General features: G+C 39.6%; 1 protein-coding gene across 1 annotated transcript in view; it reads right to left on the bottom strand.

Moving 5' to 3' along the window:
• The window catches only part of fam234a (family with sequence similarity 234 member A), a 40,407-nt gene extending 15,778 nt beyond the window's left edge, over positions 1-24,629 (bottom strand). The window contains 5 exon segments of the mRNA XM_028814152.2: positions 1,500-1,618; positions 1,897-2,082; positions 8,776-8,886; positions 14,425-14,698; positions 24,555-24,629. Of these exon segments, the coding sequence (XP_028669985.2) occupies positions 1,500-1,618; positions 1,897-2,082; positions 8,776-8,886; positions 14,425-14,671 (663 nt within the window). The 5' untranslated portion in view covers positions 14,672-14,698; positions 24,555-24,629.
• Positions 24,630-26,839: the final 2,210 nt, after the last annotated feature.

Genomic DNA, 26,839 nt, shown 5'->3' with positions numbered 1-26,839 from the left:
CCCACCCCAACCCACTCGGCTGCCTCTACCTCGCTCAATGACTTTGAGAAATGTGATACTTTATTTTGGCTCACCCTGTGTGTGTATTTATATATATATATATATATATATATATATATATATATATATATATATATATTATATATATATATATATATATATATATATATATATATATATATATATATATATATAACTGTAATCTGTTTGTTTGTATATTCAACAAAAACAGCTGAACTAATTTTCACAAAATCTTGCATGAGTGTCACCATTGGTTAACAAAGGTTCACAATCTCAGTTTTGTCTGCTAACTAGTTCACACTTCCCTGTTGTCTCTACTTGCTGCTCATATAATAGTACATGTAAAAATATATCTCATCTCCAATCACACTCCTCAATATTATACTCAGTTTCAAATGGTACTCCTTTCATCAAGGGGGACTCACTATCTTTCCCACCCAACTACTCATCAATAGTATATTCCATTTCAAATTGTGCTAATCTCACCAAGAGGGACCCTAAATTAACAAATAGGTACAACTGGGTCCACGGCTCAAAAAATTTGACAACCACTAGCTATATAGCATATTGGAAAGAGGGGATGCGATAGGAATCGCAACCCAAAAACTGATGCCGACCTGGAGAATACAATTCCCATTCAATAGAAGGAGAGGAGGAGTCTGCTGGGGCTGATGGGTGCATACCTTTCTCAGCATGTATAAGGTTTCATAACAGCCAAAGCAGAATCTCATCTAAGACAGCAGGTACAGCTTTTCTTCTGAACTAATTCGAAAATACAATAATCACTGCCTCACATTTTTTTATGTTTAATAAATTTGCAAAAACTCCTAAAATCCGGTTTTTGCTTTGTCATTCTGGGACATTGAGTGTCCTTTTATGAGAGAAAATTTTAATTTAAACAAATTTAACATTAAGACTGCAACATAATGAACTGTGTAAAAATGGAAGATGTCTGAATACTTTCTGAAGGCACTGTAATCAATTTTCATTATAAGCAATTTCACACTCATTTAAATAACATTACATCCCAATTTAAACAATTCTGTGGATTACGGATATGTGTTAAGACTAAATGAAATTTAAAAGGGCATGGACAAGACAGGGAGAAAGTAAGACATCATCACAAATAATACACTCCAATCTGCAAAGAGGCAAATTGATCTTTGCACACTTCTCATCTTTCACCCTTCCAAATTAATAAAACCAATCATCCTGACAACATCTGTCCATTATTCACAGTTAAATTAGTGAAATTGAAGTCATTCTACTCTTAGTAATACTATATATAAAAAGATTACTTTTCCTTTCCATTCTGAATAGGGTTATAGAAGATAATGCATCATTTAGAGAAATCGATTTTCTCGCAAAAACTCATATTGCTGGAGGTAAATATGAAAATGACAGGTGGAAGAATTTCTCTAAGTCTTCTGAACAAGTGGAGCATCTGAAACTTACTATTGGTTTCAAGTAAAACATACCGAATCTCCAGTTGAAGTAATAACTGCCAAATCTTCCACACCATCCTGATCAATATCAGGCACCGTCAAAACTGGTGTCTTGAAGTTCTGCGAATTATTTTTCCGCCACAGAATGGAATCTGTAAACAAGTCATATGATCATACATGTGAAGGTAATTCCTGAGCAGACACAAACACAAAATAGGGCGCAACAACCACAGTGTTAAGCAAAAATTACACATACCCTGTTCATTATAAGCATTCACTTTGTTAATACTTAACCTACACACCTGGGCAGTTTTGACAATACTTTTAATAATACGTAACATTTCAACACATTAATTAAAACAACATTTTAGAAAAAAAAATGTAGACCCTTTGGATTTGGGATATATGAGAGGAGTTATACAATACATACCAGTCTTGGAATCTATAACCAGTAAGTCTTGTGAATTGTAGAGCAGGCAGCTAGGATTTTCTACCCCTCCAAGTTTTGAAACGTCACAACGTGCCCAGATCTGGTCCTGACTAACTGGCCTCAAGGACAGAACACTGCCATTTCTGCCACAGATCACAGTAAGGAAGACACAAGGAGACAGAAATCCTACAGAGAAAGCAAATCCCCATACTGTTAAAATCCAGGTTTCATTGGCTTATTGATTATATAAATATATTATACAAAATAGAAATAAATAATGGTCACACAGATACAAGAAATAATTTTTGTACAGAGAGATGGACAAGACTTTAATTGCCTAACTCCCACCCTAAAATCTAGTGGCTTGGCTAAACATAACTGAGTAGTCACAGTGAGGCATTATGAAGGCATATTGCTATAGGTATGAAGGAGCCCCACTAGCATTTCTTGACACACACTGCTGCTGAATCATTCATTGGCTACAACAACTCAATACTGGCATGTCACAGAGAGGATGTACAACTGTGTTCATAATGGCACTAAGTTTTGTTTTTATCATTCTCCAGTCCATCACTATTTCCAGCAGGTTCAGACAGCGTCAATAATTTGTTGGTTGAAATTTCTCACTGCTGGTGTGTCAGAAAGAGGATGTGCAGCATTGCCCATAAAGACCCCATCACATTACAGGTCTTTGAGATGATGTTCAGTTGCGAACTTCATTTACATAATCTTAGCGAGCTGTAAGCAATCGCTGTACATTGCCATGACTGCTAGTCACATAATCTGACATGCCTAGCTACTTAGTTCAGCTAGTCCATACAAAACCAAACAGTTTGGTCACAGAGGAGGGCTCTGTGAACATGACAGCTGACAACCAGTGATTGTCACCTGGAAGTACAATGCATATAATGCAGCTATGGGGAATAAGGAACACAGGTACCTTGGACCTCACAAATGGAAGACAGGCTAATCAGTCTGATGTCTTGTGTTTTACACAATGGGAAAAAGAAAAAAAGGGTGAAAGAACATGGGGTTAATGCATTACAAATTTGGTTCACCAATTCAAAGCCCTTCTGCCCTCACTGGGTCACAGATAACACTCCCAACTCCTCAAGTCTCTGAGCCGATCCCATGCCAGGATCAAAGCTGGTCGAGAACCATGTGACAAGATTCAAGGGACTTTTGACAATGGGAATGTCTTACCAGGTGTGTACTATCTTTCTGAACCCCCTCATTGCAGCGTGTGCCTCTCTTAGTCCCACCAGTGCAATTTACCAATGGTACTATAATTTTGGGCTTTGTTTATTTTTTGTGTGCAGCATCACCTTTAGAAATTGTCAGACTAATGCAAAGAAACAAATATCGAGGAACCAAGACAAAATTATTAATAATAAAAAACATATATAACATTTCAGTTAATTGTTCACTAGCTACGCTGCATAATCACGCCGCTTGTTTAATGATTTTTAAGCACAGAGAAAGAAATGAACATTTGAAAAAAACCATCGTTCAGAACGCACTGCCTGCTCATGTGCCCGCCCCCAACTCCTCACCTGAGTCGTTTTCATCTGTGTACAGTCCACATGCAAGTCTGAGCCACGTTGACTTTTCATTGTTCTTTGCGGTTCCGGCTGCTTTTCTATATATAATCCACCAAGTCACCCGACCATGGTATTAGCGGGGTTGGCGGGGGGTGTGTACAAAGGGCACGGACGTAATCAGTGGGAGCGTATGAGCTGCACTTACTGGGAATTCCTCGTTCGTGGGGAACAATTGCAAGCCCTGGTTTCCATCACAAATGGGGCTCAACGGCTTACCCACGCCTCTCTGCACTGGGTAGACATACGTTGATCCATTCAGTGTAGTGCGCGTGCAGTACCGGACATCCAAGGGCATCACAGACCTGTTAATACTCAATCTCAAGTGGCTGAAAGCCACTTGTCCTTCTTTGTTTTCGGAATTAACCAGACAAATCGCTCCACCAACTAAGAACGGCCATGCACCACCACCCACAGAATCGAAAAGAGCTATCAATCTGTCAATCCTCTCCATGTCCGGGCTGGGTGAGGTCTCCCGTGTTGAGTCAATTTAAGCGAAAGGCTCCACACCTGGTGGTGCCCTTCCGTCAATTCCTTTAAGTTTCAGCTTTGCAACCATACTCCTCCCGGAACCCAAAGACTTTGGTTACCCGGTTGGCTGCATGGCGGGTCATGGGAATGACACTGCTGGATCGCCAGTAGGCATCGTTTATAGTCCGAACTACAACAGTATGTGACCGTCTTCGAACCTCCAACTTTCGTTCTTGATTAATGAAAACATTCTTGGCAAATGCTTTCACTCGAATTGTTTGCGCGTGTGGCTCTGTCGTTCATGTGCCATGGTCAGCTGCTTAGTGAATTGTTGGTGGGCTCAGCTCTGTGAGTTGGCGGGCATGGCTCTGTCTTGCATGCGTCTTGCTTGCCATGGACTTAGTGAATTCTTAGAGTTGCTGGGCGTGGCTCTGTGAGTTGTCGTCCTATCCCATGATCTTAGAGTTGGTGGGCGTGGCTGTGTTGTCGGCGGGTGTGGCTCTGTGCGTATCCCATGGTTGTCTTGCCTGTTCTATATATATACTAGCAAAATACCCGCGCTTCGCAGCGGAGAAGTAGTGTGTTAAAGAGGTTATGAAAAAAAAAGGAAACATTTTAAAAATAACGTAACATGATTGTCAATGTAATTGTGTTGTCATTGTTATAACTGTTGCTGTCTTTTATATATATATATATATATATATATATATATATATATATATATATATATATATATTATATATATAATATACACACACACATAAACATTTATATACATATACATATATATACATATCTACATATACACATCTACATATATATACACACATACATAAAGACACACATAAGACTTACTGAGTGAAACGGGCTTTCATTGACAATCATGTAACGTTATTTTTAAAATGTTTCCTTTTTTTTTCATAACCTCTTTAACACACTACTTCTCCGCTGCGAAGCGCGGGTATTTTGCTAGTATATATATATATATATATATATATATATATATATATATATATATATATACATATACACACATACATGCAGTTTTAATAACACAGAAATCAATATAAACATTAACATCATTATCATATGAGAATATGAAGTAATATATAAGAAGCACATTTCATATAAATATAAATTATTAAACAGTAAAATCTTCTTCTGTAATTTGCTACCGTGGCAATTTGTGTGTCTGTCCAGGATTTTAAATGACCTGTAGCTCGCAAACCGTTTCACCTATACACTTGAAATGTGGTACACATATAGTACGTCACGTCTACTATCCGCTTTATGGGTGATGATTGTTTTAGTCTTTTTATCTTTATTTTATTTTATTGTAGAATCAACTCCTATCTGCGCACAGCAGGGCAGCTGTGGGCGGATGCGTATGGTGTATTCACTCCATGTTATCGTGCATTGCGCTGTCAGTGGTATTTTGATAAAAGAATTTGAACAACATATAAGAAGCGTATAAATTATTAAACAGTAAAACATTAACATTTAAGAAGTAAAGTTACATAAAGTACTACTGCAGTGCCTTCGGGTATACCTCGTTTTTTGTTTGCCCATTACATGCTTAAATGTATACATTTTTTGGTGCACCTACCCGAGAACACGCGACATATAACCGAGCGTGGGAGAAGCATGGATTTTAAACACGCGTTGAGTTGATCTGCTGGTCTCCCTCGTGGAATAACTGGTAATGTTTGACTAAAATCTACAGCGAGTAAAACGACATTACTTGCGCGTCCCGTTTTGAATCAATACTGGACGGGATTTATCCCGTATTTTTTTTATCATTTTTTTTTTAAAGCAGCGTCTCATGCAAATCATCCCACACGCATTTTATGAAGATGCCTCCTTTCCTACTTTTGATTGGGTAATACTTGATGTCATCGTTCGTTTGATTGGTGTTTTTAACTGTCCAGTGAGGAGGGCGTGTCTTTTAAGTACAGTCTGCAAAGTGTTGGCACTGAGATGTGGCGTCAGCGCCATACTTGAAGCCCCTAACGTTGCGGTCAGCAAGTCGGCTAACATCCGCCATGTGCCGTCTTTCAGTTGCGAGAAGCAGATCATAGAATGGTTGAAACTGTTGCCCCTAACGTTGCGCCACGGCGTGTGGTTCGTTTATACCTCGTGTGTTCTCATTAAACTTTTATCTCGCGAATATGTTATTGCAATCCGCAGCGGGAGTGTTTCTATAAACTTAATTTAAACTTACGTTTTACACCGTGCTTTCTTTCCCTTATGAACATGCTTGTATGCTTAACTCGCTCCGTTCTCAATTGTTTAATTAATTTTTTGCTCTTAGCTGTTCGCGGCTCTTCCTCCATTTCCCCCTACTTCGTTCTTTTATCTCGCGAATATGTTATTGCAATCCTTACGGGAGCGTTTCAATAAACTGATTGAAAATAGTTTTGCATTTACCTTTTTAGTAAAAGGCGAGCTTTTAAGCCTGAGAAATCAGCCCGTAAATGCACACGTTTAATTGCACATGTGTTAATATGTATGGTTACACAGTATTAAAAGACAGTGAACAACGTCAGTTACCTTTGTTCCCGCGTTTGATAAAAGGCAAGCTTTTAAGCCTGAGAAATCACCACGTAAATGCACACGTTTAATTGCACATGTGTTAATATGTATGGTTACACAGTATTAAAAGACAGTGAACAACGTCAGTTACCTTTGTTCCCGCATTTGATAAAAGGTGAGCTTTTAAGCCTGAGAAATCACCCCGTAAATGCACACGTTTAATTGCACATGTGTTAATATGTATGCTTACACAGTATTAAAAGACAGTCAAAAATTAACGTCATTTACCTTCGTTCCCGCGTGTGACTCGTGCTGTAAATCTCTTCCTTGTTTTTAGTTCACGTGATTACGTAGGAGGCGTGATGACGCGATACGTGACTCCGCCTCCTCCATTACAGTGTATGGACAAAAAATATGTTCCAGTTATGACCATTACGCTTTGAATTTCGAAATGAAACCTGCCTAACTTTTGTAAGTAAGCTGTAAGGAATGAGCCTGCCAAATTTCAGCCTTCCACCTACACGGGAAGTTGGAGAATTAGTGATGAGTGAGTCAGTGAGTCAGTCAGTCAGTCAGTGAGGGCTTTGCCTTTTATTATTATAGATATATATATATATATATATATATATATATATATATATATATATATATATATATATATATATATATATATATATATATATATATATGGTTGAAAATAGTTTACTGTCAAATAAATGCAAAGAATACATGACACGTGTTTCGCCCTCATTCTGGGCTCATCAGGTGTACACACTCCACTGCACTCCCTCTCGGGAATCGAACCTCGGACATCAGCGCCAGAGGCGATGCCCCTAACGTTGTGCCACGGCGTGTGGTTCGTTTATTTGACAGCATGTAGATCGGGGTAATTACATTCACGGCATTCGAAGTCTGTGTCACAATCTGATTGTATGGGTGGTTATCTACCAGGTAACGCTTTGTGGTTGGCCAGCAACCTGCTAACATCCGCCACGGTGCCCTCAGTTTGTGAAGAGCAGATCATAGAATGGTTGAAAATAGTTTACTGTCAAATAAATGCAAAGAGTACACGACACGTGTTTCGCCCTCATTCTGGGCTCATCAGGTGTACACACTCCACTGCACTCCCTCTCGGGAATTGAACCTCGGACGTCAGCACCAGAGGCGATGCCCCTAACGTTGCGCCACGGCGTGTGGTTCGTTTATTTGACAGCATGTAGATCGGGGTAATTACATTCACGGCATTCGAAGTCTGTGTCACAGTCTGATTGTATGGGTGGTTACCTACCAGGTAACGCTTTGTGGTTGTCCAGCAACCTGCTAACATCCGCCACGGTGCCCTCAGTTTGTGAAGAGCATATATATATATATATTATATATATATAATTCACTAAGCCGACAGATTATTATTTATCAATAATGTTCAGTAACCTTTGTCGTTTCTTAAAAAAATAAGTCCAGGAACAGGGTGAACAGAGAACCACAACTGCACAGCCATGAAGCAGACCTAGCCTTCACACTGACTTTGAGTAATTTTCTTTTCTTTTCTTTTCTTTTTGACCTTAAGTCACATACAGTACAACTTAAGAGTCATCATTCTACTTCTTTAGGTCTGAATTTATAACTCAATAATTTCTATTAATTAAAAATTAAGGACATTTAGGCTGTGTTTTATTCCAAACCACACCATTATTCTTACATAAACAAATCATTAAAAAAAAATTTTGGTGTACATAAGAAAAACAAAAAAAAAAAAAACAGATCCATTCAAAAAGAACTCTGTGATTCCTTGTTAAAACCCAGAAAAAAATAATGGAGGGAATCAGGAGAATTAAGAAATATCACCTTTAGTAGTGTCTAGTAATAGTGCAGACAAAAAAGAAATGGTTATACTATACTGTACTTCAAAACATTCTAATTCCTGGACAGGGTACACCAAGAAAAAAGGTTGAGAACCCCTGGCCTAAAGAGATATCACACAACATTGAATCACACACGCATCAATAGTAACCTGTAGTTAAGTATTTGCCTACATAATATAGAAATGAAGTTGTGTGACGTCTGTGTGCAGTAACCAAGATTAAGGTCATGCTCAGCTTTGAAGCATTGTTTTCATATAAGTGGGGGGCCCTGACCAGATGGTACGACACTTCAGGAGCCGTGGAGTAATAAATTGTGGGAACCACTGCCTTATTTTTCTTTATAGACACATTAATAGTCATTAAGCTAAAACAGAACATAAATATAGTAAAACAGAATAAAACAGCTTTTTTCTTACCTTCATCAGAACAAGAGACATTTAGTAAGTTGTCAGAAGCTTTAAAAGCGAAAATCACATCATTGACTTTGTCATTATTTGCATCCAATATACCCAAAATGTTGAAAGTTGCTGCGATGGAAGAAAAAAAAAATAATGAAGAAAGCTTACCAGCAGACTTATGCCCACAAATAGCCATGAGTGATGAAGAAACATGAGGAAACAAAACTAAAGCTAAAAAAATATTTGATTTTGCCTGAATAAATACATTTCTATAGAAACTGAACCACTGCTTCTGCTAGTCCTTTTATCAGTGCATATATCGGTCAAAAAATACAAAACACAAATACTGTATTTGATCACAGATGCTGCTGTGGTTAATTGCCATTGGTCATGTTTTCTAAAATTTGATTACAGTGGAACCTCGGTTTGAAAGCATAATTCGTTCTGGAAACGTGCTCGCAGTCCACAGCACTCGTATATCAAAGTGAATTTCCCCATAAGAAATAATGGAAAATCAGATGATTCGTTCCACAACCCAAAACTATGCATATAAAAATGATTAATACAAAATATAAAGTAAAAATACATAAAACAAATTAACCAGCACTTTACCTTTGAAAAGAATCATGGCTGGTGTGAGTGAGTTTCTAAACTCTTGTGGGATTCCACCCAACGGGAAGACACGCGGAAGAGCATCCCAAAGCAATCGCAGTCTCCCAGCGCTGTAGCAGTTCACTGTAAAAGCGAATCCAAAAAGATTGCAGACATGCTATACGCACCTGCCGTCGATGGGTGATACAAGGAGCAAGGAACATTATAAATGCGCAGGGCACAGTATTACTTGGCCACGACCCTGCCTGACTGCTATGTCTGTGTATAGGAGAGTGGCAGATCCCGCTATAATAAATAACCGCGCTGTTGCTGTTTCACGCTGAATAAAGCTGGTGTTGCTAAAGTACCGAGACTCAGCTTCGTGTTTTGGGGTGCAAGACTAGGACTCGCATGTCACAGCACACATGTGCACACGCACACAGAGTCACAATGCTGTAGTAAACAGTATACACTCATACGGATGTTGACTATATGAGTGAGGCAGACGGAGAATAGGAGACGATTGCCCACAATCCCGAGCTCAGTTGTGATCACATGACACTCTGCAGACAAAGCGTATACATACTACTCGTATTGCAAGACCTCACTCGTTTATCAAGTCAAAATTTACTAAAAATTTTAGCTCGTCTTGCAAAACACTCGTAAACCAAGTTACTCGCAAACCGAGGTTCCACTGTACATGAAAAAATAGAGAAAAGGATATTAGAAGCTGAAAAAAATAGAAAAACGGACTGAATACATCCTGTTTCGACTGTATAGTCTATAACCTTTTTATTTTTTCAGCAATAAATATATTGCATCCCAAAGAAGTGCTCCAATTTTTACAGAAGGGTGCACAGAGAATAGGTGACCCATAAGGAAGGTAGGACTCTAAAGACAGAACAAAGGACTAGCTGATTAGTCTAGAATGGGATCATATTGCACTGAGGGTCATTAATATGGAGCAGAAGCCTCATGCGTAGCAACACATATGATTATCTACAGTTGCATGCTGTTATACTGTGGCCAAATGGTGTCCTGTTGTTACAGCTAATCAACAGGAAACGACAGAAGCAGTATGGCAAAATCCATTTGTTCGGCTAATTAATCACAACGGCCTAACTTGAATTCCACATAAGATGATACAGCTATTGCTGTTTAAAGCTGACAAAACAAACCCTCTCCTTAGCCCCTCCAATGACTTCATTACATATAGTGCCTTCAGAAAGTATTCAGATTCCATCACTTTTTACACACTATTATATTTCAGCGTTATAGATAGATAGATAGATATGCTAAAATCATGTAAATCAAGTAACACTCAATGCTCCAGAACTACAAAATAAAAAGTATTTTAGAATTCTTTTTTCACATTCATTAAAATAAAGTATCCAGACCCTTTACTCAGTACTTAATTAAGTCCCTTTGGCAGAGATTTGAGCCTGCCGCATTCTTGGATATGTTTTGACAAGCTTCATACACCTAAATTCGTGGATTTTCTGAAATTCTTCTCTGCAGATCTTCTCAAGCTTTGTCAGGTTGGCTGGAGACTGTCAGAAGACAGCTATTTTCAGGTCTGTCCAGAAAAGTTCAGTTGGGTTTAAGATCATGCTCGGACTGGGCAACTGTGTTGTCTTGCTTTGTCCTGTTGGAAGGGAACCTTCAGCCCAGTCTGAACTCTTAGGAGCAGATTTCCATTAAGCATATTTCTTTACTTTACTTCATGCAGCTTTCCCTCAACCCTTATTAGTCTCCCAGTCCCTGCTTCTGAAGAACAACCCACAGCATGATTCTGACATTAAAAGACTTAACATTTGGAATATTGATGCACACGTGATGAGCAGTGCATGGTTTCCTCCAGATGTGATGCTTAGAATTGAAGCCAAACAGTTCAATCTTACATTGCAATGGACTGGCACCCTCTCCAGGGTTTGTTCATGCCTTGCACCTGTGAGGGATGGCCGCCGAATATTCCGGTCCACACCTCCAGGCCACTAGATGGAGTCCTCTAAGCAGCATGGAAGGTCCCCAAATTCCAGCAGGGCATTATGGACGGTGTAGTTTTTATAAACAACCCTGCTGGATACCATGGGGGCCACCAGGAGCCGCTGTAGGGAGGTTTACAGAGTGTTACGTGCCCTATAACCCGGAAGTGTATCATAATCACATGACCGGAAGGAACGACGTGCTTCAGGATTGAAGAAAAGGACTTTTAATCTGACCCGGAAGTGATAAGGAATCATGGACTGTAGGATTGGAACCACTTCCGGGTCAGGGAATATAAAAGGACTGTGGGAAAGCCCAGACGCTGAGCTGAGTTGGGAGGCAGGGTGGCTAAGCGTCTGGGAGTGGAGGATTGTGATTATAGTGGGTTATTGATTTATATGAGTGTTGTGGAGAGGAGGGTGCTTTGTGCACATTATTATTATAATAAATTCAATATTTGGACTTTTATCTGGTGTCTAACGTGTAGTCTGAGGGTTCAAGGGGTCACAGAGACCTTAATCTGTTACACACCCTATGCTAGCTGGGATAAGCTCCAGCAACCTTACCCCTGAAACCTGTTCAGGGCAAAGCGGTTTAGAAAAAGGCTAACTGATAGTTCAATTTTGGCTTCACTAGACCAGAGAACATTGTTTCTAATAGTCAGAGAGTCCTTCAGGTGAATTTTTGCAAAGCCAAAAAATAGCTAACTGACAGTTCAATCTTGGTTTCATTAGACCAGAGAATCTTGTTCATAATAGTCAGAGGGTCGTTCAGGTGAATTTTTGCAAAGTCAAAAAAGGTTTTCATGTGTTATCTGACCCACTCTGCTATAAACTCCAGGTTAGTGGAAGGTTGCAGTGATGCTTCTCCTTCTTCTGGACTTTTCTTCATTCTCCTTTCGACTTCTGTGGTGCTCTGCCAGAACGACCATCGTGTTCTTAGTCACCTCTCTTTCCAAGGCCCCTCTTCCCCAACTGCTCAGAATGCCCGAGTGGCCAGCTCAAGGAAAAGTCATGGTTGTTCCAAACTTCTTTCATTTGAGAATTACGGAGGCCATAGTGCTCTTGCAAACCTTTAATGCTGCAGAAATTTTTTCATAAATAATAATTCATTACATTTATATAGCGCTTTTCTCAGTACTCAAAGCGCTATCCACACAGGGAGGAACCAGGAAGCGAACCCACAATCTTCCACAGTCTCCTTACTGCAAAGCAGCAGCACTACCACTGCGCCACCTGTGAGGACATAGCCTTCCCCAGATCTGTGCCTTGGCATAATCCTGTCGCGAAGCTCTGCTGAGAATTCCTTCAATATCATGGCTTAGGTTTTTGCTCACCTGCGGGACCTTCTGTAAACTTATGTGTGTGATTTCCCTAATCAGTCCAGTCAAATGAACTGACCAGTGGTGAACTCCAAAAATCTCAACATTGATCAATACAATGAGATGCCCCTGAGCCACACTTCAAGTGTCATAGCAAAGGGTCTGAATACTTGTGTCAATGTGATAGCTCAGTTTTTAATTTTTAATAAATTTGTAAAACTTTTGAAAACCCTGTTTTTGTTTTGTCATTCTGGGGTATTAAGTATTGTTTGAGGAGGGAAGAAGTTGGTAGAGTTTAGTGTGTTCAACAGCAGTAAACCATTCTTATCACACATTTGGATATCTACATTCACAACACACAATTTGTCAGGTGCCCAGGCTATTAAGGCACACTTTCATGGGTGTGCCAGCACCTGCTTGTTAAGCACCCTGTGTCAGGAATTCTCACTTGCAGGAATTGGTCAGCAGACCAGCACCTTAAAGTGGAGTTCAACTCATGACCCATTAGACCTCACACAGGATCTTTTATACTAATGGATTTGAAGATAATAAGTGATAAAATGTAAACATGGTGACTACCCAATATATTGAGCCAACAAAGACAAAACAGTTATTTTTGCTGTATAAATAAGAACCTGGGATTTGAAATGAAAGAAAAATTCAAATGAAGAGATATTGTGATGTCTTAACTAAATTTAAAAATTTTACATGATAAAAGCCTCCGGGATTCTTTAAATTATCTTACAGAAATAACATTCCATGACATCCCTAAACCCACTTAACCCAGTTCAGTGTAATATGTGGCTGAAGCCTATCCAACAAAACACAGGTGCATGGCAGAACTAACCGTTGAGGGCTCCATCACACACAGTTGCACCCTCAATGGGTCAATGTAGAATCACCAGTTAACCCAACTTTAGGATGTGGGAAGAAAACCAACTAGTTATAGAATTCAAACCCAGGGCAATAAATGTGTGAGGCAACAGTGCTAAGCACTGCACCCTGTGCTAAACTAGCTCAAGTTACTTATTAGTAAAGTTATTTCTTCACAATCATGATAGATAAGATAGTATAGATAGAATAGATAGGATACTCAATGTTTCTCTCACTAGATTACCAGGCCACTGATGCATATGCACACATTATCAAACTGGTGGCAGCAGGGAATGTCCTTCTGAAATAGCTAAATAACCATCCGTATAATGAAAGAATGTCAATAATCTAAGTGCGACTTTTTCACATCGGCATATCAGTATTCAATAATATCAACAGCTATGCCTGGTATGGACTTTCCAAGGTAAATCCACAACCCTGGCCCTGAAAGTTTGCATGGAGAAAGACAAGCAGCAAGCTGAAGCACACAGCCAGTCTCCTTTTAAAATAGCTGAATCTCACAAACGTGTTTTGCTTTTTTTTTACCTTCTTAAAACAATATACAGTAGATGTGTGTAATCGCAAGACATGCATAAATACCTTATAACATTTTTAGCTTGACTTGAAAAAAATGGATGCTTTTTTCACTTTGGGTTCCCCAGTACCCTTTAGCTCCATTATAAAATGAAAGAGCAGGCTAATTATTTTTTTAAAAAGTGTGACATATGCTTCACATTAGAATGCAATTTCATGTGAGAAACTATTATACAGTATACCATAACTACAAAGAAATAAGTTCAACTTACACATATCGAAAAACTGAAAATGGAGTTTAAAGCATATGTACCGTCAGTAAAGTGGAGTTGATATTAGGAGAGGAAAAAAATAAAACTCACATGCATCCTCATAACTCCTTTTCCAGGTTCGCTGCGAGACCGGCCGCACAGGGCATGGGATGATGAAGGAAAAGGCAAACACAACAATGAGACCAAGGAAAAGAGAGACGAAAAAGGCAGCTGTGCGCCAGCGAGACAACTTTGAACCGGTCGAGAAGATGCCTTTCTTTGAAGGGGTGTTGGGTGGAACCCCCTCCTCATTCTTCAAGGGGTGAACCTCCGTTTCATGATCCTTAGCATCCGTCATGTTGCCTTCACATCACAGAACATTGATCTATATGGTGAAAGAGAGGAAAGAGATATTTTGAGCAAGTTGCTAGACATTTAGCTTAGCACTTTCCCCTTTTTTTAACATTATTCTTTGTAATTTTTCCTTGTTCCCTTGCACGTAGTTTACTGTATATTTATTCTGCATTTTTCATTTATTCCAGCTGCCCTTCCTTTGTCTTACTCAATCAGGAATGTGACTGCTATGTTAGATAAAATCAGCAGTAACCTGAGGGCACTATATAAGACTCCTGTATGCTGCAGCAAATCACTGTGGCATTAGTTAGTGTATACAGCTGTAATTTTTGGTTTCTTAATGAGTTCCCTTTTGTTAATATTTGATGTATCTTTAACCATTTTGATTATTGGAACCACATGCTCTTAAATAAATAGCCTGGAGCGGTCCTATTCAAAGGAGTGACAATGATAACCATCCAACCAACAATCCAACCATCCTATTGGTGGTAGCAACGATTTTTTTTGGCGAGCGTACTTTCAGTTGTGTGTGGTAGGTGACTCCAATAAAATGTCACTCCTTTAATACGGTATTTATGTCGCTCCTTTGTTATGTCACTCCTATGATACAGACCCACCTGGAGGTAAGGATTTTCAGTATTTGGAATTGTGGATTGTTTTGACTTTGAAAATTATTCAATTTACTGTTTTGCTAATAAATTTCAACTCTAATTTTTTTTTTTTTTCAGCAGGGGGAAAATCTGTCTTTTAACAAAAGCTAAAAAAAATATTATGACAAACAACAAACTGTCCTCAAACATATGCCAGAATGACTAAAAAGAAAGAAAAATAGACAGAAAACTTCTGACTGGCAATTACCGTCTCACTGAGGCACTACACAGGCACTGGATTAAAGGAGCACCAGTGATGTTTCTTGACACACTTCTGCCTAATAATTTGTTGACTGAAAGTCCTCAGTATTAGTGTGTCAGTGAGAGGATGTAAAGCATTGTTCATAATGGCACACAGTTTTATTATGGTAAATGTTACTTACCCAGGTAACAAACAATACAAAATACCTGAGTATGTTCTTCAAACAAAATGGCCTCAAAGAATAAAAAAGGTAAAAATAAAAAAAAATAAACAGACTTCAAGTAAAAAAATAAAAATGTGGAAATGGATTCCTTGGGCCTGAATACCTCAGAAATGATACCCAGAAGACCATGATCACTTAGAAAAGTGAAAATTAAAAGAAGAATCCAATCATAACAGCATCAAAGTGAAAATTGGGTTTGCATTTATAAAAGGAAAATTAGGTTAAACCAAAGTCAAAACGTCAGCCATTTCATGTTGTTATTAATTTCAAACAAATGACTTCTTTGACTTAAATAAACCAAATTAATTTACTTGTTACTGTATAAAATTTATTTTATGGGTTAAACTGACTTACTGTGTGTACACTTGTACAAACTGGAGGACCCCTGCACTAACTCAATCCATCCCAACCAATTTTACTGAAATCAGCATTGCAAAGAAAGGATGAATTGCAGAAAGCTGGAACTAACTCCCAGGTAAAATGTGTGAACATCACAGGACACGTGTGTATGCCAGGACCAACACACATAATATTAACAGGGACCAAATGAGCTGCCAGCAGATCTCTACCTACTTGGATCATTCAGTTCTTTATCGTCCAATCTACAAACTGGCAACATTTTTCCCCAAAAAACAGAGACTCACCCGTGTACAGGTTTACTAGATCTGAAAACTCTTGCAATAGCTGCTTACATTAGGCATCAGCTTTTTTTTCCCTTTAACATACACAAATGCTTGGGGACCACCTGATGTAGCTGGCTTCCTGCCGCACTCATTTTCCCGAGCTCAACAACACAAATAATGATATGTCATGAGGTCAGCTCATTTACAGACTGCTCACATAATTAAACCCACTCAGTAGCAGCTACACTGCCAGGAAGCTCTATTCTGTTTTGAAAAAAAAAAACAAAATAAATGTTTTAAAATTAGATGAAAATGTTTTCCATTATAGTAAGTGGCAAGAAGGTCCATGCCAATTCATTATAAATAGGTTAACTGTCTGTTAACCTACAGTATCTTACAAATGGTTAACAGACAGACATAAAATAACATTTACTGATATCTTCTCAAAATAACGAAGCACCCATGTTCTGGAAAGATGTAATTACAGTTGTACTGTACTGCATTTCATCATTTTATTTTTTGACCCCATTTTTGCAGTAAAGGTTTGAAGGGAGGTATCAGATACCTTAGAAAGCTGGCAAGAACTAAACCTGAATGAAACACCAATCTATTGCAAGAAACACTACACCAGGACAGCTCAGAGGCTCTAATTTATGGAAGAGAATAAAAACAATATGTGAACATGAAAAAAACAAAGCAAAATCTACAAAAGTCTGGGAACGAACCAGGGTCCAAACACTGCCATGAAGAGCACTAACACTCACTGAGCCAACAACCCACACTATCACACCGGAAAGCAAATAATATTAATAACATCCTAGTCAAGTCAATTGGGACTAGACACTGGACTTGAAAGGACAAAGTGACTGCTTAAAGTTCCACCTTGGACACTTATAAAAATATTTTTAACAACTGAATGAAAGCTTTAGATTTTGAAATGGTAGAATTTACAACATAATGAGGCTGCAGAAAATGTAATTTAAGTAGCTGTGGTACTCTGCTTAAGACAGGTTGAAATCTAAGTAAACAAGGTCGACCTCAGTGTTAACATTTGCAGTGTACCATGCAACGCATACGTCTCTGTTATGTGCCATTTGGTATGGAATTTGTGTTCATGTTTGTGACGTGCCATCTGTTGGAATGACAAATGCAATGCATTTTATAAAAATGTTTGTGATGTGCCATCTGTTAGAATGACAAATACAATGCATTTTATGAAATTGTTTGTGATATGCCATCTGTGGGAATGACACGGGCATAGAAACTGGATAGACACACAGAAACTTATCCTTCTTTAATCCATCCAGCCATCCATCCATTTTCCAACCCGCTGAATCCAAACACAGGGTCACGGGGGTCTGCTGGAGCCAATCCCAGCCAACACAGGGCACAAGGCAGGGAACCAATCCCGGGCAGGGTGCCAACCCACCGCAGGACACACACACAAACACACCCACACACCAAGCACACACTAGGGCCAATTTAGAATCGCCAATCCACCTAACCTGCATGTCTTTGGACTGTGGAGGAAACCGGAGCGCTCGGAGGAAACCCACGCAGACACGGGAGAACATGCAAACTCCACGCAGGGAGGACCCGGGAAGCGAACCCAGGTCCCCAGATCTCCCAACTGCGAGGCAGCAGCGCTACCCACTGCGCCACCATGCCGCCCATCCTTCTTTAATGTGGATTTAAAAAAAAAAAAAAAGAATGACAGGGTGGGTGGGCATCGCTGCCTCACAATTTCTTAAGCCCTGGTTTAATTCCCAGCCTGGTAACTGTCTTTGCAAAGTTTGCATGTTTCTTCATGTCTGCATGGTATTCCTCGCAAATGCCATTCCCAAAGCAAACATGTTAAATTACTTGACAATTTTAAATTAACCCTCTATGAACATAACAGTGGGTCCTATAATGGAGTTGACATCACACCAAAAATAGCTTCATGTGTTGATGCTGCTGCTCCGAAATACAAAACGCAAGTCCATAAAATGGATACATGGATACCTGATTAGCACGTTGCATGGTGGCCCAGACTGTGTCACAACTGAAAGAAAGCAAATTTGAATCCCAGCCTTAATGCCGTCTTGAGTCCAGATAACATCTTCCCTGTGCTCATTTTGGTTGCCTCTCGTAAGGCAAAGGCAAACATATTACAATGACTTATGATGATGATGACTGTGGGTGTGCGTGTATGTGAGAAAGAGAGAGAGAGTGTGATCTTTGATGGACTAACATTTCATTCACACATGCAAAATCCATAAATATTACAGCATAGTGTGATGGTTCCTGTTTTGTCCCTGGTGTTCTCCCTCAAAGGTCAAGAGACTGGGTTTTAATCCTAGCCTGGTAAGAGTGTAAGGGGGACTTTGCATGTCTTCCTTATGTACGGCTGGGTATTTCTACAGGTACTATTCTTTCCACGTCCCAAAAATGGGAGCATTAGGTTAATCAACCACTTCAAATCGACACAGAATGAGGCTATGTGGGAATCCATTCAATCATTGTGCAAATTATTACGAACATCAGTACACCTGATTAAATGTGTAAATATCTATCGTGCAGATACAGGTCCACAATAAGGAAAAAATATGATCCCGACCCATGGCATGATTGTTGTTGCCAGACAGGCTGGTTTGAGTATTTCTGTAACTGCTGATCTCCTGGGATTTTTCAAATGCACAACAGTTTCTACAGAATGTTGCAATAAACAAAAAACCTCCAGTCACTGGCAGTTCTGAAGGCGGAAATGCCTTGCTGATGAGAAAGGACAGAAGAGAATGGCCAGTCTGGTTCAAGCCAACAGAACAGCTATGGAAACTCACAAAATCTCTCTGTACAAATATGGTCAGTAGAAAAGCTTTTCAGAATACACAACACCCCAAACCTTGAAGCAGATGGGCTTCAATATCAGAGGACTACCTCGGGTTCCAATCCTGACAGCCAAGAACAGAAAGCTGAGGCTGCAGTGGGCACAGGCTCACCAAAACTAGATAACTTAAGACTGGAAAAATGTAGCCTGTTCTAATGAATCTCAGTTTCTCCTGAGGTACACTGATGGTAGGGTCAGAACAGCATGAATCCAGCACCAAACCTGCCTTGTGTCAAGAGTTCAGGGTCATGGTGGTGGTGGTGGGGGTTAGGTGTGATGGTGATGGTGAATGTATGCATGGCACAGTTTGGTTACATTATTACCAATCGATCACTGCTTGAATGCCACAGCCTATACAAGTGTCGTTGCCGATCACATACATCCCTTCATGGCCACAATGTACAAGTCTTCTAATGGCTACTTCCAGTACAGTCTCCCAAAGCAAAAGTTGTCTCAGACTGGTTTTATGAAAATGACAAGAGTTCAGTGTTCTCTCCAGTCCCTGGATATGAGTTCAACGGAGCACTTTTGGGAGGCAATAAAATGGGAGATTCGTAGCATGAATGTACGGCTAACAAAAATGCAGAAATCGCACGATGCAACCATGTCAGTGCACCAGAATTTCAAAGGAATGCTTCCCATATTTTGTCAAATCCATGCCACAAAAAAACGATGGTGGTACAGTATTAATGTAGTGTTCCTAATAATTTGCTCAGTGAGAGTATTTGCGGGCCTGCAATGGACTGGCACCCCATCCAGGTTGCTTTATGGCTGATGCTACCAAGTGACAGAAAGATAGACAGACAAATAGAATATTTGCAATTATGAGTGAAATACAGAAGACTTACTTACTTATGTCACTTTGACTTTGTTTACCATAGACCACCAGACCCTCCTTATTAAATTTAATTTGTAAGGCATCATATGAACCAAAGACATCAAATCCAATTTAACACTTTCCTCATCTTGTAGCTTCAGTCCTTTCAAAGTATTAAACTGCTATAGAATTGAATACCCACTTGTCTCTGTTTTGCCTTGAAAATTCTCTCCTGTAGTTTTCCACAATTTACAAATTGTGCCTAGCTACCCACCATGGCGTGCACTTAAATGAAGCAAAAGAAAACTGAATAATGAGGGAAGGGGGTGGATCAAAATACTTCCACCTCCTAGACCTAAATGTTCAGAGCAAACTGAAAAAAAAGCATTTCCCGAAAAAGGGACAAAACAAAATACAAAATAGGAACAATTGGAAAGAGTGAAAAAGCAACATTTCATTCAAATTGTACATTTGAAAATGAGTTCTACCTTCAAATCTCGATGAAAGGTAACAGTATACACCACTTTTGCTTTTAATTACCATAGCATTAATTCATTCTCCAAGATGCATAACAGCTTCTGGAATATAGTGTAATGGAAAAACAGCATGAAAATATACTTTCAAATTAAATATTTCTCCTGCTGTGGCTGAGAAACACTTAAACGCCCATCTCATTTTTTCCCTCTTCAGCATGTATGCACATGTTTGAAAGTCATTTCATCTGAAGAATCTCTAAAGAAACATTTCAAAATGCGCCTACCGGGAGTTTTTTTTTTTTTGAGTCTCCATCTGTTCATTGTCAATGGGTTGAATTCAGAGTTGCTTTCTTTGTAAAAGCAGCTCGTTTTTGTTTATTCTGATCGGACGCAAAAAAAATGATAGTCCCTATAATGAATCTCAATACCCTCCAAGCAGTGTATAGCTAGTGTTTATTGTAATCTGTTGCACTGTATTGTTTTAATAATATTTTTTCTCAATGTGCTGTATGCAACACTCTCCAGCAGCACTTCATCTATAAAGTACAATCTCATTTTCTTTGTTTGTTTGTTCGTCTCTTTAAACTGATGTCAAGCTTGCTGACCTGCAGTTGCTGATCTTTTCGTCAAACCATGTCAATTTCAACAACTGAAAAACGCTGGGCATGTTAAATTACATGACTGCCAGGCGACTTTCTGGAACATTCATACTCGCCCCTTTTTCTGGTAAGCCAAGTACAGAAAGTTCAGCCACCATCTCTGCTTTTTTTTCCTTTTTCCATTCTGTCGTGCTAAGTGAAACATGAGACATCAGACAGACGAGCTTCATTATATGCATTGTACTTGTGGCTGAGCATTCACTAATTGCCAGCTGTCATGCACAAAGACCTCGGCCCTGTAACTAAAGGCAAAATCAAACCTGCTTGATTTGGTCAGGATGAGTCACAGACTAGTTGGGATTGAGTCGCTGGGTATGTTAGACTAAGGGTGTATTCACACTAGCAATTTCTTCCGTGCCCAAGCACGGTTGTCCACAAGTAACCCCCCCAAAGTCTAGTTCATTTGACTGCTGTCACTGTCCTGCTCCACTGACAGACTGAGAAGATCATTCCTCCCCCAAACTATGCGACTCTTCAATTCCACCAGAGGGGGTAAACGTTGAACATTATTCAAGTTATTGTCTGTTTTTTTTTACCTGCATTTTTTATTACTCTTCCATTTAATATTTTTTGCTGCTGGAGTATGTGACTTTCCCCCTGGGATTAATAAAGTATCTATCTATCTATCTATCAAGTGTGATCGCTCCGTTCTGGGCTCTGGCCCGCTTAGAAGAGGTGGTCCCAACTACGGTTCAGTAGCACTCAGTAACAGTGTGATCGCTAAATGTGCCCAAGCACAGAAAATAGACATGACATCCATGCAATTCTCATTTCATTCAATACCATCAGTTAAAAACAGGTTTTTGTTCTCACCTTACATATGAACATGAATTGTAGTTGGCAAGAAAAGCTGCAAATACATCCTTTAACATCATTTGTACCCATAAAAATCTTCTTGTACATGCAGCACAGTTAACAGCAAAATGCTGAGCTGCACACTCAATAAGTCTGCAAGAGGGTAGAGCTTCTTCCTACCCTACACAACTTCAAAACAACCTCAAAATAAGTAAAATCATTTTGACTTGCATGCTGTCACTCCATGTTCGGATACTTTTTTTAAATTTACATGAAGTTGCATGCCCAGGCCCAGAACGTTAAGCGCAGTGTGAGAACAGGCAAGCAGGGGAGATGGGAGGGGGGCAATCTCGCTTGGGAACAGTTCGGGAACAAACAGGCCTAGTGTGAGTACTGTACACACTAAATGACTGCTTGTCACGGGAACGTGCTACAGCCGCCGACTAGCTCCCTAAGATTATGTAAATAAAGGCCACGACAGAAAATCATTGGAAAAGTAGTCTAACATGGCATGGTCTGTATGCAAACATTTGTTTTTCAGGTAACATAAATGTAGTATTAGGGTGTTGTACCGTGTTAGCCATTATGAATGTAGAGAAAAGCCAAGCAAAATGACACCTTTGATTACATCTTGCCTGAAGAAGGGGCCTGAGTTGCCTCAAAAGCTTGCATATTGTAATCTTTTTAGCTAGCCAATAAAAGGTGTCAGGTAACATAAATGAAATATGGCACATTTGGTTCTTCTTAGCATAAGTCAGGTTTCTGAACTATAACTTTCAGCATGTAGTGGCTTGGGGTCAGAGCAAGTGCAAAAAAATACTACAATGGGATTTACAGATAAGCAGTCCCATGCAGGTTGTGGTGGTTTGGTGGCATGACAGCCTACTTGCCTTTCAACAGAGAAATGTGGTTTAATGAAACAGACAGTAAAAGTATGTGACACTTTTTCAGAAGTTATTCTATCAAATATGTATGTTCCAAAATGGCTGTAGTCTGCCTCCATTGCTATTTAAGTGGCCTGGGACAGAACAATAACCATTGCTTCATTATCAAGTATGCTAATAGATGTCGAGGATGCTGTTAAATTTTCTTAGTCTAAATCCATCCATTATCCATCCATCCATCCATTTTCCAACCCGCTGAATCCAAACACAGGGTCACGGGGGTCTGCTGGAGCCAATCCCAGCCAACACAGCGCACAAGGCAGGGAACCAATCCTGGGCAGGGTGCCAACCCACCGCAGGACACACACAAACACACCCACACACCAAGCACACACTAGGGCCAATTTAGAATCACCAATCCACCTAACCTGCATCCACCCCGCTATATCCTAACTACAGGGTCACTGGGGTCTTCTGGAGCTAATCCCAGCCAACACAGGGCGCAAGGCAGGAAACAAACCCCGAGCAGGGTGCCAGCCCACCGCAGGGCGCACACACACACACTAGGGACAATTTCGGATGGCCAATGCACCTAGCCTGCATGTCTTTGGACTGTGGGAGGAAACCCACGCAGACACTGGGAGAACATGCAAACTCCACGCAGGGAGGACCCTGGAAGCGAACCCAGGTCTTAGTCTAAATGACAAAAAAAACAAAAAAAAACAGATTGTGTGTTTTGGACCTTCTGATCATACTTGTGCTACAGAAATTAATCTTGGCCCCTTCACAACCTGCTGTAACTTTGTAAAAAATCTTGGTGTGATTTTTGATAATGCCCTCAAATTTGATAAACAAATTAACTCCATTGTTAAAGCCTGTTTCTATCAGCTAATTTATTGGAAGACCCTGAAACCCTGTAGTAGGCTAAACAATGTCAAAAATATAAGAGGCAGGATGCATTACACGGTTAGTGGGGGGGGGGGGGTACAGTAATAACACACCAATAAAAAGAAACCATTGTACAGTATTATGATTGCCCGTTTTAATCGCTATTTTTATATGTTCCTCTTGTTAACCCTTGTGGTGGTCATGTCGTTATCGGAGCTATAAAATCCGAAAACACATTTGACTGCTGCACCCAGAATAACGCACATAGTGCGTGTCTCATGTTAAATATATTGTAAAATTAAAGCCGGAAACAAATGCAATCCTTATAAATGTCGAATATCGTTTCAGTAGCGTTGTGTGAGTAGCAGTTAACGTATGGGTTGTTAATGAAGAAAAAAAAAATACAGTCCAGTTACGGGTTATCTCGAGCGAGATAAGTTCCAGTGTGTTGTGGCGTCCTTTGTAAACAAGCTGTCCTCGTGTAAGTCGTCTGTTTGATCCAGTCGGATTTTAACCGAGCGTTTACTGGGTCTGAGTTTTCACAAAAACAAACACAAAATGTCATAATAACTGTAACATGGACGCACCACAGATCCATTGGTTTTCAAAGTACTGTATACGTGCGATTCAGTAAATGCACTGGCTATGCTGTCTAGAAATCTACATCGATCCCCGGTCTTTATTCAAGTATTTTGTGTTAACACAAAATTCTCGACTGCCACGGAAATAGAACTTTGTTTAAAAGGCGCCACAGCAAAACGCATACGGCGACAACGAGTGAAGGACATTTTGGAAACTCACGAAACTCTGAAGACTCTGCCCCACCTCCAACAGCATCAACTTCCAGCTTCCTTCCCGAGTCCAACTGTGCGACGTAGTCAACATCTTTTGCTGCAGACCACGCCCCCTGGTAAAGGACGAGCCCCGCGCATACTCTTCTGGGTAATGTAGTTTCCACTCTGACAAAGAGACTCGGGTAGCATTTTATCGATGTGCCGACGTGTCCTGATGAGACAACCTGCACATATTTAGCCTTCTCCAAAGACATTTTCTGGTTACCCCAAGCCAGGATAGTTCTTGGATCACAACTCCTATAACCCAAAGGGGGTCACCTTGTTTTAGTGCTCAAATCGTCTCGTATAAACTGCGATCGATCTATTCTGTGGTCATCTCAGATTGTCTCGCTTTCCAGGTAGCCTGCTACAGTGACTAATGCTACTCATGCCCGGTTGTTGGGGAATTGACCAATTAAATTAAAATCAATTTGTATAAGTACTTTATCCATCCATCCATGTCACCTTGTTTTAGTGCTCAAATCGTCTCATATAAACTGCGATCGATCTATTCTGTGATCATCTCAGATTGTCTCGCTTTCTAGGTAGCCTGCTACAGTGACTAATGCTACTCGGGCTCGGTTGTTGAGGAACTGCCTAATTAAATTAAAATCATTTTGTATAAGTACTTTATCCATCCATCCATCCATGCATTTTCAATTGTGCTAATCCTGTGCAACGTCACGGGGACTGCGCTAATGCAGTAGCATGTTTCTAAGACAATTAGGCACATACTTAATCCGTCGATATAACTGAGTTTTTGTAAGCGTTTAACTAAGAATTTAGGAGAGACTTTAACTTTCTGAAAAAAGGATGTATCTGATTCTGAAAATAAACAGTTATGCAGAAGTTAGATTTAAATTTCCAATGGAGATTGCAGAGATAATATTCAACAAATCAATACCAAAAAACATAAAAACTCTGAAAGGAGTATACAGTAGGACTTGAAGCAGCAAAATAAATGAAAGTGAAGGGCTGTTTGTATAGCATTGAGCAGCATAAATAAAATACGATTTAAATGGCCGTATAATGCTTTCTAATTAGCGTGATCCATTGTATGTGCAAGCTGTGTCAAAGTGTAACATAATAATAATACATTTTAGTTATATAGCGCCTTTCACATTTTGGACCTGAACAGAGGTACAAATGAGTTATGTCATGTTTGGCCACCTTCACTTTCACAGTACTGAGAAAACACAGATCTGCCTTTCGTGAACTAAAGTCAAATTTTTTCCTGGCTGAACTCAAATATATGAGTCAAATTGATGGGCAGACAGGCCCAACAAGAAGGGTGGAGAGGGGTAGATTCCATGGGTCCAGGAATCCTAGGGGCATGAGCAAGATCCCAATATATTGTTCTTTATTTAAATTTAATTTCTATTTTTTAAAAGTAGATGTTCACATTTTGACTGCACAAACTCAAAGATTCTGTTGGGTTCGTCATTTAAATTCATTCTCTTGAATGTGCATGGAAGCAAAAACTGTTCAATGTAACAGAGACAAGACATTCATCTACAGTATTAGTGCCTGGCCCAGAGAGTGCATTGTAAGCTGATTAATTAATGCATATGGTGTTTCGGCCACAACCAATCTAAATGTTGTACAGTGCATTCCAAAAGCAGATAACATAATAATTTAAAAATATTTGCTATCTTTTGCCCTACATGTACCTTCAATGCCTTTCCTCTGTGTTTGTTTGTGCCTGAACTTCTCTTGACTGGCACACCTTCCTGTAATATCTGCTTCTTAGTCCTTGTTATTATTTTTGAGGCACCTTGCTCACCTTCTGTCTGGTTTTATACTTCTTATCTTTGAAGATGACTCTCAGTGTGCCACCTGTGCCTTCACTCCTCTTCCTCATGCGTCTCACACTTGCACTTCCTCTTTTGTTGCATCACCAAAGCTAAACTGACCAATCAAACCAAAGCCAAACTGACCAATCAGATTGCTCTGAGGGTCAGGATTCATACACAGACCTTACTGTTTAATTATATAGTTGATTATCTGTTGTATGCTCCCTGTCATTCATTTTGAATTTCTTTGAAGCACTTTGAGCATGGTGAAGGTCCTATATAAATAAAATGCATTATTATCATTATCATTATCATTATTATTATTAACTTTATATCAAACAAATACTTTTTTTACTAAGAATCCCTAAAAAGAGCAATGGTAACAGATTTTTAAACCAAACATCATAGTATTGAAAATTACATTCTTAAATTTAGCAGTTCATTCATACATCAAACAAAA

Source organism: Erpetoichthys calabaricus, chromosome 11, assembly GCF_900747795.2.
Source record: "Erpetoichthys calabaricus chromosome 11, fErpCal1.3, whole genome shotgun sequence".
Classification (NCBI taxonomy): Eukaryota; Metazoa; Chordata; class Cladistia; order Polypteriformes; family Polypteridae; genus Erpetoichthys; species Erpetoichthys calabaricus.
The sequence above is the reverse complement of the archived record's forward strand: the minus strand, read 5'-3'. Positions and strand labels throughout refer to the sequence as shown.